This window comes from Aptenodytes patagonicus, chromosome 2 (assembly GCF_965638725.1).
Source record: "Aptenodytes patagonicus chromosome 2, bAptPat1.pri.cur, whole genome shotgun sequence".
NCBI classification, from domain to species: domain Eukaryota; kingdom Metazoa; phylum Chordata; class Aves; order Sphenisciformes; family Spheniscidae; genus Aptenodytes; species Aptenodytes patagonicus.
This window is the reverse complement of record NC_134950.1, coordinates 20,703,366-20,725,275: the sequence shown is the minus strand read 5'-3', so window position 1 is coordinate 20,725,275 and position 21,910 is coordinate 20,703,366. Positions and strand designations below refer to the sequence as shown.

At 36.1% G+C, this 21,910-nt stretch overlaps 1 protein-coding gene across 1 annotated transcript in view; it reads right to left on the bottom strand.

Moving 5' to 3' along the window:
- The window catches only part of ANGPT1 (angiopoietin 1), a 175,427-nt gene that overhangs the window by 69,841 nt on the left and 83,676 nt on the right, over positions 1–21,910 (bottom strand). Inside the window, exon 4 of the mRNA XM_076329237.1 lies at positions 14,900–15,132. Within this exon, the coding sequence (XP_076185352.1) occupies positions 14,900–15,132 (233 nt within the window). The remainder of the gene's footprint in view (positions 1–14,899; positions 15,133–21,910) is intronic.

Sequence of the window (21,910 nt, the reverse complement as noted above, 5' to 3'; positions counted from 1 at the left end):
TACTGTTGTTTCAACTGCAGACATCAGTCTCTCTTGTCTAAAAAATGTATTTAGTTGTGCAGAGCAGCGTGTTCATTTCCTTGAGTCTTAAAGGACTTATATTTTAATATCTGTATGTAGAGAGATTAGCTTACCTCTATTTAACCATTCTACACACATTGAAAACCACTTGGAAATAACTACTTAAGAGTCAGTCAAGGAAATTCGAATTTGGTTCCTTTTTAACTGAAAGTTAGACAAAAAAAATCATATATCCTGAAGTTCATATTATTTAAATTTTAAACAAGGTAAGATTTTAATTTCAGAGTAATTAGAATTAGATTTGAAAATAATTTTCTAAGGAGATGGTTCTCTAGGAAGCATACTTAAAAATAAATCTTTTTCCTCATTCTTAAAGAGTAGAAAAAACACAATAAAACTCCTGTTGATGTAAGAGATGAAAGACAGATAGATGCCACAGATATGCCCAGTTCTTTCTGTCCTTCCTCTCAGTATCAGACAGCTGAAATACCTGAGATCACAGACAGCATATGTGTTAATTTCCTACAGACTAAGCAACCCAATACCCTTCTTTTGCAGCAGTGGGTTTTATTCAGTGAACCACTGTAGCCAGGAGAAGATGGCTTTCCTTGGGTGCCTCTCATCCTTCTCTCAGGAGTTGGCGCTTCCACTGGAAGGAAAGCTCAGCTCCTTGTGAAGGAGCTGAACTATTACAGATTGCAGCACAGTACATTAAGCATGACCAGCACAAAGTTCAGTTTTTCTTAATACATCAGACTGTAATTTGCAAGAACAAGCCAAAGTTATCAGAAAATTAATACTCAGGAATGTTACTGGTAATATTCTTTTAGGGTAAAATATGTTTTTTCTATGGTTTGCTGTTGTTTTTCTAACTTAATATTCCATACAATTTCCAAACCACTTCTACCTACTATAGCTCCAGACTGTTTTTTCTATAACATTACATAGACCTTGAATCCTTTATACATCAAGTGAAGTTCCTGTATGATACATTGGCTCACATATGGTAGATGTGTAAATAAATTTAAAAAAAGTAATAAGGCTCAAATAAAGTAGTTCTAAAACAAAATACATAGCCATTACATTTCTTTGTTCAGCTTCAAGATCTTAATTGACTTTACACAGATTTCTAATGTTAGTTTAGCTATTTTCAAATACAATGCTTACGCCAAAATGTTATGTACCTGAAGAAAAAGATAAGTCTATGTCAAGCAAAATACTATTATCATTTTTTAAACCTGAATGCTTAGCCAAAATCTGGAGCCCTGGAGGGTTTTATTGATTGCCTTTTCTGCATGAATAAACTGGTGATGAAGTCATGCTGCTTTGAAGCAATGATGCCTGTGTGGAAAATCCTGCTTTCCTGAACAGAAGGAGAATTAACAAGAGAAATAAGTTCGTCTTTCATTGCACTTCTGAAAGTCTTTTGGTTATTTTTTAGCCAAATAATATTCTCCTTGGGCTATGCTACCTGTTGTTTCCCTACTTGATGAATTATTTCTTTCAGTTATCAGTCTTTCCACGGTTTCTTTTCCTCAATGCCCTGAATGATGATCTGAGTCCACGCAATACAGTAGATACCATGCATAACTGCCCAGAGCTCTATCAGATGGCTGCTCCCATGTAGAGGCAACAGCCCTGGCAGTGCAACTGCTCTGTGGCCCATTGGAGGAACAGGAACACAAATCAATGAGGTTTCTGCTAACCCAGAGGCTGTGAACTGCCAGGGCTGAGCAGCTGTTCTGCTGCTCCTACTAACAGGGTATTAACCTTCAGTAGAAAGCTGGGGTCAGCACCTGAGGTTGTAGTCTCTTCAGTTTTCTTAGAAAGGGTTACTGGAGCTTGCACATGAGAGAGCTCAGACATGTAGGGCCTTTTCCCAAAGCAATAGCCAAGGAAATCCCTTAACTGATTGTTAGTTGTGTGTGCCTCTGTGTAGGGTGAGACTATTTTTCTGCTATCAGTCATGAAAATAAGTCAATAGTAAATGAGTTTACTTGTTCCTAACAGCTACCACAAATGAAGGATGTCTGCTTTTCTGCCCGGGTTTAAAGAAATACAAACTGACTACTAACAATAAATAGCTTCTGAAATATTTAGTAATCTGAAGTTCTCCCCTAGGAATACAAAATTTAAAACTTACAATATTTATCTTTTTTCCTAGCTGTATGAAAACTATCTAATCTTATCTCTACTAGGAAAAAAAATTAAAAAATAATATACTTGATTTTTTAAATTGAGATTTCTGGTTGGTTTTGAGAAAATGAAGTGGTTATCTCATTGCTTTTCAAGTCTCCGTCAGATATCTGGTGAATGAATAGTGCAGTTTTTCTGTAAGCAATAAAGAATGTTAAACTGCAGTTCATTATGTTGACTGAACCAATAAAATCACATTCATATTTACTAAATTATTTAAGATCTGAACTGCCATATCTGTGAAATTATTTGAGACTGAGTTAATCATTAGCATCTTATGTCCTTTAGTGATACTGCCAGCAAATGGAAGGCAGCTGCTGGTTTTTTTGCATGATAGTGACTTATTTGGACAGATATGCAGAGATTTCCGTAGTGTCTTAGTGAATTATTATATTTTCATTGTTTTAATGTTTTATTTACGTGAATCTAATTTTCTTATAGGACTTAATAATCACTGTACATACCAAAATACACTAACAAATTCTTCATGCTTTTGAAGCCAGGAAGGAAAAGTCTCTCTCCATATCTTATTGGCAAACAGAATTGACCTAAATTTCAGCTGCTCTATCAAAACCATCTGAGGTGAAAATTTCTGGCCCCAGATGAGCAGCTTCTAAAAAATCAAAAAGTAGAAGGTTGTAAATTGATGGATTTACCTATAGCTGTAGCATTCCAGGACAGGGTCATTCAAGGACTACCAAATGGCAGTTTCTGTCTAGATCCAGACTGCAAATAAATTTTGCCTTGATCTTGTCATGGTTCTAGACACAGGTGGGGAATCCTACATTTCTATAAAAGACCCTGTATCTCCGACCTCTTTCTCAGCCATTTGGGTGCAGCTGCTGTGCACCACCACAGTTCCAGTTATGATGGCAAACAGCACCTGGCTCACGAAGAATCAAATCAGGAACTGTTTGCTAATGTTATCAAAAGGATGTCAGTCAAATATCCCCAGTGAGGAGGCCTGGAACATGGCCCATACATGTATATATGTTCCCAGACTTAGCAGCAGGAACCACAAACATATCTGACAGAGAAAGGGTGAAGATTATTTTTGTTTTGAGGAGGAAAAATATGCAAAGAGTTACAGCCACTCAGTTTTTGCTGACTTACAGCCAGAGGTATAGTCTGTTGTTTCAGTGGCTTGGTCTTGCATATACCAACCTCCACTTGAGAACAAACATTAAACTGCAACTTAATAGCTGGCTGTGATGTGCAACTATTTCCTGCAATAAGACAACCCTGTGACAACACAGTTGTGTTGCAAATGTTACACAAACCACAGGAAAAGCCACAAACCTGGAGGCCGACTTCAAGTTAGATATGCTCTCCAGATAACACAGTGTTGCCTACAAACTCAAATTATAGCCATGTAAGAGCACATTTGTGTCCTTGTCAAAAAGGACTTGAAAAGTGCATTTTCTGGATTCTAGTCTGTTCAGGTACATAATACATACTATGTGCTTTTCCTCTCCAAAAAGTATTTCTGGATTATTAAAGCTACCACCATCACCCAATATAGCCAATGTGAAAAAGAATTAGAAAATTACAATCCATTGAGAAGTATGAAATTAAAAACATATTGCAGTTACTTATTATTGATAAAACATCAGGAACTTTTTATGCATCTATCTAGTTAAGTAAAAGTTTTAAATGTGAATTTATATGCACTTAGTACTCAATTCTGAATTATTATAAGACAAACTACCACTACCTGATTCAGAACTTTCTCCAATGTCAACTTTATTTCCTCCTGTATTAATACTATGTTTTATTTGCATCTCCACAAAGTCTGAATATCATCTTAAAAAAAAAAGGGGGGGGGGTGGATATTGATATGAAAGCTGCTTCTGGATGTCTTGGAGTCCAGCAGTCTTCTCAGATAAGTCATCCTTTGTGCATGCTTGTGTACTAATGTTTGTTTATTAGGGAGGTGAGAGAAAGTTTAGGACTGGAATTTGGACATATATTTTCCTTCCAGCAAAGTATACATTCACCAAAATGCTTTTCAATGTTATATTTCTTTGTGAGATTGCTCTGAATCTGACAAAAAGAGCTGGCCAAAGGCAAATTGGAAAAAAAAAGTTCATTTTGACATGCTGGAATAAAATATTTCTGTTCTGGGAACTGTTGCTCCGTAATCAAGTTTATAGATTATAAATTTTCAGATTCTAGTTTATAAAACTTTATTGTCAAGGCTCCCATTAATCCCAAATGAAGTTATGAGAGTGGCTATACCAGGTTACATTGCCGCTCCAGCCTCTCCAGTGTCCCATCTCCAGCATCAGAGGCCCTAGAAGTCATGGGGCTTCCTCACCAGACTTGATCTTTTAACCCTCACTGCTCTTCTGTTTTCTTCTTTGCTTGTGCCCTCATAATTACTTATTTTCTCCTTATTTTCTTCTTCCTTTAGGCCTTTCCCTCCCCAGGAGGACCCTAAGGTTTTGCAAGGGCTGGGCTAACACTTGGGCCAAAAAAGAGTTTTCAGTAGGAACTGAAGCATCCAAAGCAGATTAGTGGAGAACAGCAGAAGAGTAGGCAAGCATATCCAGGAATTTACAGCATAGGCGCTTCCTCTGCCAGGTATAATATCTGTATATTTAATAGACTTTGAAAGAATTTTCTTCCATGAATTTCTCCAGTTGCTTTTTTGAAGCCACATGAATTTTTATCATTCACAGTGTCCCATACCAAGGAACTCCATACACGTACTATGTGAAGGACAATCTCCAACTGTTAGCTTTTAACCAGTGTATTTCAGCTGGTGACCCTTCATTCTTAGCTGAAAGTGTCAGTAATTCTGCATCCATGCTCTACAAGCCACCTACGATTTCTACTGCATTCTCCTGCTACTATATTTTACACTGCCTGAAGTATCTCTGATATGCTTAATGAATGCTATTTCACATCTTTGATCAACTGTCTTTGTAGCTTTTTCCATCTTTTTTTGTTTTGGTTCTTTTTTCTTTTTTTTTTGAGATGTGGGGTCCAATATTTTATAGAGATCATGAATTATACTGTGGTACATTTTTTTCTGATTTCCTTTCTGTTCATTTGTAATAATTTATAAAATACTATTTTCATTTCGACCATTAATAGGCAAGTAGCACCTCCTGTGCCTTTCATTCAAGATTTCCTTAGGAGTTTACCTTGAACTTACATGGGTATTTTAGCAGGTGGGAGAAAACAGAACTCTGGAATTCCTTCCTCAGGCAGTCTCATCTGCTGAATGATTAGAATGGAAAAAGCTGGCCTTCATTTAAGTGTTCAGAGTTTATGGCAGTATAAGTAAATATACACACACACACACACACACACACACATTTTTAATGTCTAAAGGAGCATTTAGTCATAACCCAAAACCCAATGCAATGTCAGGGTGTCACTTAAAGGAGCAGTGCTGCTCCTCCCATTTCTGTCAGTTGTAGACTGTCTCCATAGCCACAGAATGAATCAGCTAATAGGAGATCTGGCAGAAAGTGTTTTGGTTTGGTGGGGGGGACAAAGGGGGTGGCAGGCTTGGGGTTTTTTGTTTGTTTGCTTGGTTGTTTTATTGTTGTTGTTGTTTTGTTTCTTTGTTATACCGGTTTATTATTCCACTGGAGCAGCTCAATGATCTGATTCATCCTGCGACCCTAAAATCACTAGACTGGATGGAGAAGTGGAAGGATTTTATTTCCAAGGAGCAATGACAAAAGCAAAAATAGCCCCTTTGCCATCAACCCCTAGCCCTTCATGGCTGCATGCATATCACTTACTGCATGTGGGAGGCCCGAATGGATGTGCAAACCTTTCTTAAGTACAATCCAGCATAACTACCAGGCCATGCTGAAATGCAGTTAGTAGGGCTACGACAATTCTACCAGCCTAGGAACCAGTCCAGCCTCAGATTCATTAGGAACACTAAGGTTCATTACATACAAGAATTTCAGATCCATATTTTTAAGGTGGAGAGGAAAGAGAAAAGGTGTAGCCAATTAGATGCCTCACATTAACATTTACAGAAATGTTTCAGCAGCTAACAGAATATTACTTTTCCCTCCCACAAACCCTCTAAGAGTCTGAAGTAAGAAAGGCAAACAATTGCATAGCAAGAGCACTCAAGCTATCCAACTACTTATTAAATAAATCATTTAAAGCAGAATTTCCCTCCTGTAGTGCTGCAGGAATTGACTTGGTCTTGGAAAACGATGTTAACGTAGTGAGCTTTCACCCTTTCCAGGGCATAATTATTTACTACCTAATAAATTATCAACAGTTATCAAGTTTGTTTCCCAATAAATCCAGCCTTAGTGACTGGTAACAACAATAATACTTCAATTCACTGTGCATTTGAAAGACATCACTTAGGAATACCATAAAGTGGTCCTCATTAGTGAGCTGAAATAGAATGCCTTATGGCCCATTTACAAAGAGATAAAGACACTTAATTATCCAGCTGCAATATAGTTCCTTAATAGTTTCTGTCTGAGACAGCAATTTTGTGAGTAACCAGCCATTCACTGAGAGTGAGAACTAAATAATTCTTTCACAAACTGCTACGAGAGAGATTAAGCCACTGGCTTTGTTTAATATTTCTAGTGTCCATATTTTTTTAATTGATTTATATTTTTCCACACAGGCACCCTAATGTGCATTTAGTGTTTTCAGCTGAAGAATGGTATGCATACAAAGAAATTTTTCACTAACAAGCCATTTGGGTGACACTGGCAGTGTTGTTAGTTGGTTTATATGTGCTGATATCCCCTGTAATATCTTTGGTGTGAGTCAATAATACCATTTTCACAAAGCAGAGTGAAGATGGATTTGGCACTGACATATACTCTATGAATGAGGGTGGGTAATTGATTTCAATATTAACAATCAAGAATTTAAATGTAAAAATATGTACTTAAAGTATTTATTTTTCAGTACTAATAAGCATTGACCTCCTGCTGTGACCATCAACAAGTTAATAGGGATAAAATATGGGAATGCACAATTCTGTTTTGAAGAGTTGAAATATTTTCCCACTAACATAAATGTCAAATGCTGCACATTCAAATTGACTTATTTCAGTACTGAATCTCTATTAAACCAAAGTCTGGCTTGATCCTACCCCATACACTTTGTTGCATTTTATTATACAACATAACTTGGAAATTAAGGTATCCTTGCCTGAGCAAGGTATGAAAATACTTTTGTTTTTAAATCATGATGATTTGGAATTAATATTGTTATTTATTTAGCTTTAGAATACAAGAATATAAAATTAATCTGTCCCAATGTAGATACTGATCGTATAAATAGCAGCACTAATATCATCACCCTTTAACAGATAATATGGAGAAAAAAGGTACTTGCAGATGCAATTCACCTCATCCTAAGACAAGTCACTTGACAAAAATGCCTTTGTTGACCCTAAAGGAAGTCCAGACCAAGACTCTACATCTACACTGTAAATGTTAGGTGAGTCAGGTGAGGCTGACCCCCAAAAACTCTTACTTGAGCTTTCTGAGCATCTCTGAAAAATGCATATCAATATAGAAAGTCTCCAAGGGAAACAGGAAGTCTATAGCACCTGAACAGAATAAACAAGAAACACAAAATAAAGCCGGTGCTGATGTGTATGTTTAACTGAACATCACAACTGTACAAAGACAACACGGCCTCTGACTGCAGCTCTGTGGCACTTTCCACCTCAGTGGGTCCATGTGCTCAGTTGGATCCAGCTACACTAAGGGTAAGGGGACCCCTCTTCCATGACACTAAGTGCAAAATTAAGATTCAATTTTTCCCCAGCTTTCAAAATATAAATAAAGGCAGATCAAAAAGTGGAATGCATCTTTATAATGGTGAGCTTTGTGAATTGCAGGTAGACATTTTCTGATAGTGGTCTTCTGATCTCTTTTTAAACTCAAGGTATATCTGTTATTGCTTTAAGATGTCTTAAAAAAATGAAACTGCTTGCTCATAAAATTTCTAAAGCAGAAGGAAGTAGACAGAAACAGAGCAAATGGATGTTTTCTGTATTCTCAAACCCACATACTGTCAACCTTAGCTGAAGCTATTTGCTTTGATACCTTTGGGGATCAAAGTAGGACTTCATGACAGAAATAAGTGTGGAATACCAGATGGCTTCAGTGCATTAAATGAGCTTTTGTTTAAAGCTCTGGTGTGGTCACTCCAACTTTGTCAAGTCTGTGTTTTTTAATTCATTCTTAATTAATATTAAGAAAAATAACCTTAATAAAAAAATTGGAATTCATAGATGAAAAGCATCATGTTTTGTTATTACATTGCAGTATGTTATAACACATTGGTAATAAAAATGTGATTTCAGGTATAAGAAAAAAATGTCTGTCACTTTATTTATGCATTCTTTTCTTATAATCATGTTTCAAGCACGCTCCTGATCCACCTCAGACCTGCAGCTTGCAGCCAAACTTGGTCAGAAACTTCTGTGCATCTAGCAGAACTATTTTTGTTTGCTTCTATGCTTCAGAAGAAAAATAATGAAGTGACTGATATGCCATACTCTAGGTTTCTGCCTCACTAGTTATGTCTCATCATGTTGAAAAAAACCTTAGCAATGTCAAGGATGAGGTACAAAGAGGAGGCAAGTGCTTAAGGAATGAAAAGATACTGTTAGGGAAATGGTACCAGACAAAACATGCTGTTACCTCAAAATATATCTCAGATGAGTACCAATATTATTCTTTCTGTGCACAGAAGAAAAATGACCAAGAACTGTATCATACAACCTTAATCTTCTACACTGCTGTCTAAAATCTATTAGATTTATATATCCTTGTTATTGTATTCCAATATATGGCTGAATCAATATAATATAGAATAGTTGTCTTGCTGAACACAATCCAAACATTAAGATTTAAAATTACCTTTCAGAACACCTGAATCTGTTATTCTATCCTGGGATTCCCACTGGGATTTTATTTTTTTTTAAATACTAGCTTGTATTATACACGGTGTCTTTGAAGTCTTTCTAATGAGGTAGGCCAGCATCACTGCTGGGGTAATTCTGTTTATGTCAATGGGGTTTGCCCTATGCCTGTAACCTTCGGGTCATTTCTTTGAAGTTCTCATTCTATTCTCACTCTCTTCATTTCAGCATAAATTTTAACATCATAACAACGGTGGTCTAAGAATTGGAATAGACTAGTTACTGTTTAATGTTTTGAATAAATTAATTGCTATGCCTTTTAAAAGCATGAATTCCATTAAAATAATTTTTTGGACATATTTACTTTTCCTGCCTAATTTTCTAAAATATGAAAACTACCCATAACCCAGGAGATTTGTACCTTTTCAGAAATGCCAGGCCCACTAACCACGTTATTTACTTCATGAACTCAATAGGCATTTCTGGGGAGGTAAATTCCTAACATATATGTGTATTATTTTGAGAATTAAGCTTAGCTTCTTGTCAGCATTCAAGAGGAAGCTAATGCTTCATTTCTCTCCTACTAGGAGGTCACAAAACCAAACATTCATGACAAAACTTTCTCTACTGTTCCGTTAGTCCTCTGAAGTATACAAACTTAGACCAAACATTTTAACAAGGTATGTTATTATGCAGTCTGACAGACAACATAAAAAACAGGAAAAGGAAAATAAGTTTATGTTTAAATATACTTTCCCACTGAATTTTTACATTCCCTTATCCTGTGGGTAGGAGTACTTGGGCAGCTATCGTAAGTTATGCAAATTAACGTTAACACAATTGACACTCTAGATCTACTTTCTTCTATTGGAAAAAAAAAAAGGACAATATATTTGCGAATATACGTGACTTTTGACTGGGCACATTTTGTGACGTTTGGCTTGAAACATAATTTCCCACTAGACCAATACAATTTCTGAATTACTTGGTTTGGACTTGTATACACTTCTTTGATGATGATATTATCTATTGCTTAACACAAATTGTAGTGTATTCCTTGTGTTTTTCTTTTTGAGTAATATTTGTGTGACTCTCTACTTAGCACTACATACCCTTTTCATAAGTAATTTTTCTGATGTGGAAGCTTAAAAGTCTGTCACTAAACTAGTTACTGTGTTACAGATTTATTCTTTGACAGTGACAGCAATGTGCCAAAATGCTTTATCCATCCTCAGACAAATAATATTCAAAGTATTATGAGGAATGAACAGTTTAAAGAAAACAATAATCACAAAATCTTTGATGACCTTTGCAAAGAATGACGCGATCTCTGTCCAACCCTGATCTTCTACAGGTGAAGGACTTCTACAGTCTTGGAGATAGTCGTGCAATATCTCTATGGTGATTAATTAAGCCTTCACCTCAATGTTTCTATTTCTCTGTCTTTTGTTGGGGAAAAGTAAAAGTTTCAGGCATTTATCTATATTTGAATTTGGAGATTACTTAATCTTTAAAAAGTTACTTTAAATTTTCACCATAATGAACAATCACTTCAATTGGAAGGCTAGTGTCTGAAAGTGCTGCTTTTTTAGAAATTCTATTTTAGAAATTTATTGGCAGCCACTACCAAGACTGTTGCCCCTGCCTGAAAAATACATAAACAGTTTGACAACTCTATTTAGCCATAGACACAGGCCAAAATGGAGACATGTGAGTCCCCATGGTATCCTGCATATATTTGACTCTCTGTAGGCTTTGTGACCTATTAGAGTGTCTATTTTAAGGATTACATGCAACTGAAATCCTAGAATCGCTCACACTGGGACAGAGGTAGGTGGTATTGTGGAAACCAAACTCACAAACAATTCCAGGTTTCGCAGGTGGCCCCCATCCCAAAATTGGTCTGTACCAAAACTGACACTGACAGTGGGATCTGGATTGTGTATTTAGGTCCATCTATATTTTAAAAATTTATCCTTTGTGTGGCTTTTACTTTTTTCTCTCTTCCTCATTTGCCTTTATATCCTTCAGAAATTCTCTTAAAGTTTGTCTAGCCACAGTGGATGTACCAAAGCAGATTTCTTAGGGTTGTCATCCAGTACTAGGGACTATGTTAGCTAAGCTTCTCAGAGTGTAAAACTAAATAAAAGCAGTTTCTGTTCAGCCCTGTATCTCTACACTGTTCAGCTATATTATTCACAGGCTCCTAGCAGGCAAACTTCTGAAAGTTTCCCAACTTATTTAAGTTAATCTAAAAATAAATCTTCTGATATAATTATGTCATTACTGGAGAAAATTTACCTCATGTTTTGTAATCAAAAAACAACAGCTATCACCAGCTTGGTTTCAAATGAAGTTGTTTTATTATTATTTTATAAAAAATAGTTTTTAAATTACTAATTTCAGTTTCAGGAATTGGAAAATCTGTAATATTATGATTTATGCAAGGAAGAACATAATTTTCCTGTCTGTGACTTATCTTGGGGGAGATTTTTAGGTTACTTGATACTGATAATAGTTTTTTAAAATATATACACATACATGTAATATATCTACTTACATTTTAAATTTATGGTTGAAAATCCAACAAAGGTACTTAAAGCTGTTTTCAAAATACCACAGGGTTTAGACTTTGCAATTTGTCTCAACTCTTGTGTTCATCCTCAGGAAGTTACTCATCTTTGACAATCTGGCCTTCTAGACTTGATGCCTCGCTTAGTTTGTGCTTTCTTTCAAAGTTGAGTGTCCCTAGTTAAAAGCCTGAAGTTTTTAAGGAGACCCATCCTTTGCTAGCTCTTCAGCTTTCTAATAATTCAAAAATCTTTATCAATCTCAATGATATCTAGCAACCTTAACTTAATCAAGTACAGTCTTTTATCAATGGAAAATATCTCTCAATGTTACTGGCTGTAACCTACCATTAGTTATTTTGTATGCTTCCATAATGGCATCCCACATACCTTCTTTCCCATCTAATAGCTCTGTATGTTACAGCTCTCTCTCCTCATATGGAAATCGTTCCAGGTCTTTAATTATTTCCATTGTCTTATTCTTTTCTAGATCATTTCCACTTCTGCTATATCCCTTATGAAATTAGATGACTGAGATTTACCAAAGTGTAAGACAGAACTGGTGTCACTGACTTATGTATTGCATTTTGTTATTCTCTATCTCCAAATAAACACCAGTTCTCACAGCATATTTTATGTTTTAAACATTAGTGCACACATAAAGACTTGTGTAAGACAATCTAAACTTTGTATTTTTGTCTGAATTTAGAGTAGCTCCAGTTGTACTTCCTAGCATACATACTTTTCCATCTTCAACATATATTTGCACAGACTGAAGCTGGTATTATTTTTTGGTACAACCAAATGATTTAGTATTCAGCCTTCATTAGAGTGGTCTTGTGCTCCAGGGTAATATTGTTATTTTAACTTAAACTGTCTGGCTCCTTTTTCAGCTATGAATACTCTTACCAAAAATGTTGGTCAGCTAGACTTAAATAGACAGTAAGTGGAAACATTTCTGCAATTATTTCTCTTTAAATTATTCTCTTTAAATAAAAAAGGTATCCAAGGGAAATTCTAACCATGTTAATACACAAAAGGTAATGGAGTGCAAAATCAAGAGTTTGAGTTAGGCTATTAAAATTATATTAGGCATTTAACTTTGCTGAGCATCTTTTACTTCCACAGTTCCTCAGAAGTAAAAATACTGCTGAAAATTCAGGTTTTCAGGCACCTGAATTTGTACCCAGGAGTCCAATTTTAAACATTCACTTCTGTAATCCTCACTCAAAGTTTTTATAAGAAGCAGCTGAGGAAACCAAGTTTAGGAAAAAGGTTGGTCTGTTTGGTTTTTTTCTTTGAATCAAATTCAAAATTATTAGATAATCTGTTTCTAACCTTAAAAAGAGCTTGCAGTATATCTCTGTATGAGAATAATATATCTTTCATTTTGATATTAATTTTAAAGTACTCCTGAGCTCTATTAGAACACTCTGAACACAGCTTTGCCAGGTTTCTTTGCCAAAAGACCGTAAAACATAATAAAGGATTTGCATTGCATCACAATGTTTCTCTACTGATATGAGAACAGCCTACTATGAAGGGTGTTATTTAATTCAAAATGCTGGGGAACAGTATAACAGAATAAGCAGAGGGGAACATTTAGAATGAACATGAGGGGGAAAAAAATTTAAAAAAAAAAAGTAGTCTATCAACACAGGCCCAAGCATGCAACACTTCCAAAGGAAGAGATGTAATCCTCGTCACTGGAACAGTTCAGACTTAAGCCACACAAGTTGCATGGGAATATATAGTAGAGAGCAAACCCACACTGCCTTGAGCTGAATAGTTTGAATGATCTAATATGTCCTTCTACCTCTTAAACAGAGTATTGAATAATGATGCAGGTGACAAGGTTTTGATTGGGGGGGTGGGGTTGTTGTTTGGGCGTTTTGTTTGTTTTTTGCTTTTTGTTTTTTAGATAATTTATGGCACTTAGAGCTCTAGAATTACAATGAGCAAATACGTTGGGCTCTTTGGACTGCTGGTACTTAACCTCACATAGGCCTCTTTCATCCATGCTTCCACGCTCACTGAATGACTAGCACAATTCGCACATCTGCAGTTTCTAAGTTTACCCTGTACCCTTTCTCAGAAGGGTTTTGATGGCTTCTTCCCAGATGGATATTATTTTCTTTCCTCAACTTTATTTCCCCCAGTATTTTTAACCCTCTGCGTGCCATACCAGACACAGCTGTTAATCCCCTTTTAGCTGTTATTCTTAGCATACGGCTTTTCTCTCATATTCTCCCTTACGTTTCTTCCTCCCTTTCTTCTGTATGGCTTTGCCTTGTTTTTCATAGTTACTAATTTGTTCTTTCCAGTGCCCCATTTCCATCCTTTACAGCGGTCTCCATTCTTTACAGCGGTCTCCATTCAGCCATCTCCCTTGACTAGTTCTGATGAAAAGAATTTCTTTCCAGAGACATTCTGCAGTGTCTTTAGCATTTGAATATTTAAATCCTACCTGAATTTCTTTCTCAGTCTCTGTAAGAAACCTGTTTACTAAAAAAGGCAGACTTGAGGAGAATTGTCCTAGAGTCTTTGTCAACCCCTTCTTTCAAAAGACGTTATTTCTATCTTCTGTGTTTGTAGTGTGCCTAATTCACCCAGAAACAAACAAACAAACCAAATCCAGCAAGGCAGAAGGAAGAAAAATGATCCCTTATTATAAATAAAATCTCATTCAAGAGAAGAGATTCATCTTTTGGATGTCTACAGCACCATAAGTTCCTACATCTAAGTTAATCAACATTATAACCCACATATATGTATAAAGTTCTGGGTTACTTTGCTTTGTTTAGTACCCTGTTCTCTCCATTGATTGTAAAGGAAGTCTAGAGTAAATTAGAGATAGGCATCCATAAAATTAACATCCACGATTGGTTGGATTACTCCCAGCAGAATGAGAGAGATGCTCAGAGGAACAAATCAGTATTGCTAATGTGAAGTCAATGGAATTATGGCCTACAACAGCTATGGTCAAAGTATAACAACTCAATGATATTAAATTCAAAAAATCAAAAATGGCCATTAGTACAAGGGTTGGCCTCAGCACTGTCTGAACCTTGTTTGATTTGTGGGTTCTCATCAGCTCTTTTGTCCTCAATTATAATGTCCTTTTCTTTCTTGGAATAAGCTCATTAAGTTCTGCCTTTCCAAAAATTCAGGACTTCTTTCAGAAGAAATTTCCCAGTACTTCTAATGTTTTGTAATGCTACTTTCTTACCTCCTTCCTTGGAACAGAGGGTGATCAGAGTATGAACTGTATCCATCAGTTCAAGCTGCTGTTTCTGCAGGACACTGTTATTGCTTGTTGCCTTGTTTAACTGCTTCTCTAGTTCCTGGATTATGTAGCTTTGTCGTGTGACCAAGCTTTGTAGGTTCTCTTTTTCCTCCTTTAAAGTGTCCAGCTCCTCTTTATGCCTTTCTTCCATTTCTAAAATTCTGTGCTCAAGTAAACTAAAATGAAATAAAACAATTAGTAGATATTATTTCATGCCAACATATTTATTAATACAGAAAACAAAACTATTTTATTTTTCACCATAGAATTCAGTACATAAATCATTTATTCTAAAAATGTCACGTCTTCTAATTCAGCCCATTGATTTCCTCTATCAAGCAGCCAAATAAAACGGCTCTCTAAGGTTCCGTGTTGTGATGTTTGCACGCTGTAGTGCTTAGAGCAAAGTGCATGGAACTGTATACCTAGTTGTTACATCCAAGTGCACAAGCATAGGGCCAGTAACACATTTCTATATAGAAGTTCAGGCAGAAAAACCTAAGGTAGGCAAAGGAGGGAGAAGAGCAGGGCATTGAAGAGGACATCATTGGTAGTGTGGATGGGTCAACATGATAAGAGACAAAAATCAGGGGTAAACTAAGGAAGAGTTTGTGAAGGGCCTTACCACTGAATGGAAGATAAGCATTAGGAGCTATGGAGTACCATCAAGGGATATGGAACCCGCAATAAAAGTACCATTTGATGTGGCCTGTGAAGCTGGGAAAGGAACTGTGCACCAGATGAGTGGTATCTGCTTTCACATTAAGAATAGTATTGTTCCCCCAAAAGATAAGTCAGAAGTTTGCATTTTAAGGTAGGGTTCCTTTGTTTTCCTTGAGTCCACACAGATATTCCCCCCTGCCTTCTCTGGTTCCACAAAAGGCTCCTCAGACAGAAAACTGTTGGGCATCCTACTATGTGACTTGCTTACATCCATTTTTTATAAACCATTTTACACATGTATGGAAACACTTTCTACTAACTCATATTCTTTTTCTAGTACCCTCTCTGTCCTGTCGGAAGTGTACAATTTACAAAGATCAAAGGCATGTCAGACTATATCTAGAAGAATAGAGGAGTTGTAGACATAAAGGACAGCTAATATCTGTCAACAGTGAACAAGCACTCTTTTCAGGCCAGTGCTTTGATGCTGTGGTGGGGGTTTAGCAGAAAGATTTTATTAACATTAGAGAAGGGAATTAATTCAATCCCTCTGCTACTTTCTGTTCAGTAATTCTACTGTATACACCAAAAAAGGTGTTTCTCATGCCCATAAACCAACTGGTGGTTACAAACTTGCCAACAAACTGCTTCCTGTTCAAGTCAGTCTTAGGTTTTATTTATTTGCACTCTCCCCCCACCTTTGTTTTTACTTCTGGATAATAGATCAGTGGCAAAATGCCTGCATAATTTCAGGTCATTTAACCTAACTGAAGAATGTAATAAAATCCATATGGAGTTGTTTCTACTAGATATCATGGAGCCTTAATATGAGCTGTTACAAATGATAAAAATGCAAAGATTAAATTCAGGCCCTGGATTTGCTGTACAAGCTAGAGTAATATAAAACTTTTTTTTTTTTTTTTAAATAAAGAAACCAAGCGGCAAACCTCTTTTTCTGAAATGTTATAAATGTGGGACTTACAAAGATACTGAAGAAAATATACATTGTAATAACAACATATTCAGTTCTGTGAAACCAGAAGGATCTGGGTAAAGAGGGAAAAAAAGAAAAGATGGGAAGGGAAAACACTTCTTCGTGGGGTCCCAAACGCAAAGGGGAACATGATATGTCATTCTAAAAGGCTCATTAATTAGTAACAAAAGCATAACAAGATTCAGTGGACTGGAATCAGATGATAGAAAGTTTCAATCTGAAACAAAGTACGGATTTTGAAGCCAAAGAAAATAAATTATTTTAACACCTTATCAGGCCTGTAACGGATTTTTTTCATTACTTGAACTCTAACATTAAACACGATGCCTTTATGCTCTAGACTCATATGGATTTTTTTTTGAGAATATTTACATGGAAGTCTTTGCGCTTTGTTATGCAGAAGGTCAGACTAATTAGTTTAGTTAGGCAGAAGTGGTTGAAAATGTTCTGATGGAACTGGGTTTAGTCATAAAATACTGTTAAACAAAATTAAAAAAAAATGTTCTATGTGAATTTTATCAGTTCTGTCCACTTTTTCATGGAAATTATTGAAATGCTCATTTTGACTCTAGATTTTAACTTTTCTGATAGACTATAAGTTATATCAATGCACTTTGGATAGGAACAAGGTGGGCCCTGGGCACAGTTTGTGATAGAATGGGCGCTAGGTGTGGCCACATCCCAGTCTGACATCTTACAGTCTATTGAAAATGTTGTGTATTGTCAATGTAAGAGAAGATGCCATTCTTGAAACCAGAATATTGCTTTATAGTTAAATGGTAAGTAAAGACAAAAAAAGTTCCCTTTATATTTGTCCATATCCTAGTACAGTACAGGGCATTTCCCTAATTCCACAGCATCCTATCTGCATGTCCACATTTAAATGATTTCCATACCTGAATGATTTCATGTAAAAGAAAGAACCTTTGACAGCCACAATTTGTGCATTGCATTATTTGTTTCCCACCGTAGCCTAAGACCAGAGTAAATGAACCCATGGTGATGACAGTCTTATTTGTAGCAACGCTGGCCATGTCAAGCAAGAAGGAAGAATGTTTAGAGCTTCCCAGTTTGGCATCTACAGAGACAGACAGCAAGCAGATGTTTTACAGCTTTAGTAATAATACATCCTAATATTTATGAGTAGTGTGTCAACATGTGGTAGAAAGATGGGAGTGTTGCAGCACTTGGTTCCTTTACAGTTTTCTATGTAGATTAAAAGTCCTGTTATTATAAACTGCAAAACTAAGCTATTTTAAGGAATGCATATGCATTTCTGCAATGATCTTTCTATATCCATAAATCTACAACACATAAGAATAAGTTCTGAGGATAGGACCACTCCCTGTATTCCTGGGAGAAATCCAAAACAGTCATTGTGTTTTACTAAGAATTGATGAGAAACCTTTGGTCAAAGCTCCAAATGAACAAAAGCAATAACTTCACATAGATTGGGAATTTCTGCACTGGCCTGTTCCAAAAGGAAGAAAACCTTAAACGGCATGAGAAAAGCTGCTGTTATGGCCTTTGACTCCAGTGTGGCCAGAATTTTTCACTTGTATTGTTACATTCATATTTAGTATAGCTCATTTAAATGAAAAAAAAAAAAGTGCTAGAAACCTCATCAAAAAATCTTGAAACAGATTGAAAGCAATTACAAAGACATTTAGATTTTATTTTTTGTTAAGACTTGTGAGATCACTCTGTTCTCTCTTTTTTCCTTGTGACATCAGACAATTTTTAATAGACAAATACCATGGAGAAATAACTTTTCTCAGTGCTTGGTAAAGATATTTTCTCAATTTTTTAAAGAGGCATTGTGAAGACAGAGTTAAAATGAAAATATTTCTACTAGTTTTCATTAATGAGTATTGCTGACATAAAATATTAAAGGAAACAAAAAGAAGGCTGTCTCTATACCAATTAATCCAACAATCTGTAAAGGTTGATTGAAATTGTTATATAACATTCTTTTATAACACTTTCCAGTAAAATGTTATGGGCATGATGTAATGACTGGCTCTTTTTTGCAGTAAGTTTACTGTATACGTTTCCTATACATTTGAAATTCCTATACATTTCCTCTATGTTTGAAATTCCTATATGTTTGAAAATATTACTGACCTAAACAGATGAAGCGGTCATGGGAACTACAATTCTTACAATAAAAATAAATCACCATTCACTAGAAGCATCATATATATACATATATATATACACACACACATACACATATGTATATGTATATGTGTTTTTTATAACTGTAGCCTTCAATTTGGGGAAACAAATCAGGCATTTGGGGAACAGAATGAAGTTGTGAAGAAACAAATGTTGTTAATACGGATAAATACCAATACTATCCATTGGACAATGACTCTGGAGTAATTATCTAGAAGACAATTAGATTAAAAACAAACACACACACACCCCCCAAACCCAGACAAACTTAATTTTCCTAAAGGTTAACCATGTTCAATGTCTAACCTACTGATCTTGGCGAGGCTAGGAATCTATTTTCAACCATACAAATGATGTGTTAACTTTGTCAGGTTATAAGCCAGTGGGATGCCTCAGTGCAACTGTGCTGTGTCCAGCTGATTCAAAAAAAGCCCTCTGATAATGCTGGAGAGGGTAGAAGGTCCGTACAGAAGTCAAAGAATGACTTCCAGTGAAAGCTGCTGTCATTTTGAAAGGTGACAAAGTAGAATATATAGAAAGCACTCTGGTAGCTCACTGGGGAGGAAGGAAAGTCTGGTTTAGACAATCTGCTTTATAAGGTAGGTAGTTTATTCACTAATCCATTCCAGACCATGGCAGTTTAAGAGATTTTTTTTTTTTATCCTTGTTTTCAGAGGCCTCAGTTCAGACATATGAGAACAGGACATAGACCAGATCTTAGAGATGGACATCTTTTGCATTAAAATAATCTTTTAAAAAATCTGGATTTATTAAAAATACAGATAAAAACATTTACTTTGTTGATCTATTCAATAAATAAAGAAAAGTAATGTCACACTAGAAAAAAAATATTTGGCTGTATACATGTGGTTCTCTTGTATTATGTATGTATGGGAAGACAAACAGGTAGAAGATTTAAATGCTTAGTTTTGAGTGCAAGAACAGTAGTTTCTCATTGAGACAGCTTCTTCGTACTTGCCTTTATGTGAGTCAAATTTTCCCTGTATCATTAGGTGCTGATCACTCATACTTACCTTGGTGGTCTGATATTGTCTGATCAGTTTAAGGAAATATAAAAATACGTGTCCCCATATTGCTTAAGACCAGTAAAGTAATTGGTCACTTAGCATTAGTAAGCTTATTTTTTATACCAGTGACAAGATAATTCCACTGAAAACACAAAAGTGAAGTGAAAAATCTGGATTTATCTTTTTAGTATATGCAAATCTGCAAATAGACATATTGTGTTTCTTCATCTTTCACACAGATGGAAATTCAGGAATCATTCTTGAGCCCTTGCCTTTCATAGGATACAACAGTTCTTGTACTGAACGTGTTAATCTAGTTTGATTGTCTGCAAATTCAAACTGAATTTTATGTTTAAATTTTGCTTCCACTATTTATAGCTGGAAGATCTAGAATTCCATTATATTTTTCCTCATTTGTTTCATTTGAGTAAATAAAAAGTTGTTTTCACACTTGCATATTGAAGCAAATGGCACACAATAAGTTAAATGCAGCTGGTATACTGGAAAAAAGAAAAAGGGGGCTCATAAAGGCACTTAAGCAGGGAAATCTTTCAAGAATAAATCAAAACAGTTTTCAGAAAGCTCTTGTGGGAGAAAAAAAGGCAATGGAAGAAACCACCATTTACATTATAGTGGGTGGGAACCCACAAAACTAAATTATTTATGGCACGAGAGCACTCAATAGAAACATGATTCTGGGGCAAACGTGAGTCTACTTATGCCATGGAATATCTTTCAATTCAGTGAGATAAAAAGAAAAAAATTGGCCACTCTTTCCAGCAGAGGCAGGAAGTAAAGAGAAAGGCCAAGAATAGATAAATTTCTAGTCTAAAGAACATGCATTGGTCCCCTGTTGATATGCTGTGTTCATTTTATTTAAGGATAATATACAAGTTAATGTAGTACATCAACGATCGGTGATTATTACTATAAGATTTTACATTACTATCATCTGAAATCAAGTTCTTTGAAAGCGATTGTCATGGTTTAACCCCAGCCAGCAACTAAGCACCACACAGCTGCTCGCTTACTCCCCCCCAGGTGGGATGGGGGAGAGAATTGGAAGGGTAAAAGTGAGAAAACTTATGGGTTGAGATAAAGACAGTTTAACAGGTAAAGCAAAACAAGGAATTCATTCACTACTTTCCATGGGCAGGCAGGTGTTCAGCCATCTCCAGGAAAGCAGGGCTCCATCACGCGTAACGGTTACTTGGGAAGACAAACGCCATCACTCCAAAGGTCCCTCCCTTCCTTCTTCTTCCCCCAGCTTTATATGCTGAGCATGACGTCACATGGTATGGAATATCCCTTTGGCCAGTTGGGGTCAGCCGTCCCAGCTGTGTCCCCTCCCAGCTTCTTGTGCACCCCCAGCCTACTCGCTGGTGGGGTGGTGTGAGAAGCAGGAAAGGCCTTGACACTGTGTAAACACTGCTCAGCAATAGGTAAAACATCCCTGTGTTATCAACACCGTTTTCATCACAAATCCAAACCATAGCCTCATACTAGCTACTATGAAGAAAATTAACTCTATCCCAGCCAAAACCAGCACAGTGATTAAGATCATTATTTTTATTTTATTTAGAGGAAATTTTAGCACAGAGAAAGAAATTATCTGCCCACAGTACACCATCTGTTTTGATTATTTTTGCGATGATAAGTTCCTACACTCGCTCCCATTGTGGTGTACACCTACTGCAAAAGAAAGACCCTTTCCAAAAAAGCTTACAGTCCTCGTAGGCAATGCGGATAAAAGGAGTTTTCTCTGTTTTATTGATGTGAAAGTGATATGGAGAGGGATGAAGGTATTTTAACTGCAAAGAACTACTGAACATAGCCTAATGGGTAATCTATAAGTACTGTTTAAAGTTAAGCAAGCTAAAATCATTGGCATGTCCAGAAACCTAGTATCTGCTGAGATCACCAAGATTTGTCCCATAGTGAACCTGACACACACATAATTGATTTCAGGATCAGGATCTACAAGGCCAAGATTATACAGTTCTTTGTTAGGAGTAGATGATGATACAGGAGCTGATGATCCACATTTTAGTGTAATTATAACACTGCCCTCTCCCTAATTTTATCACTTCC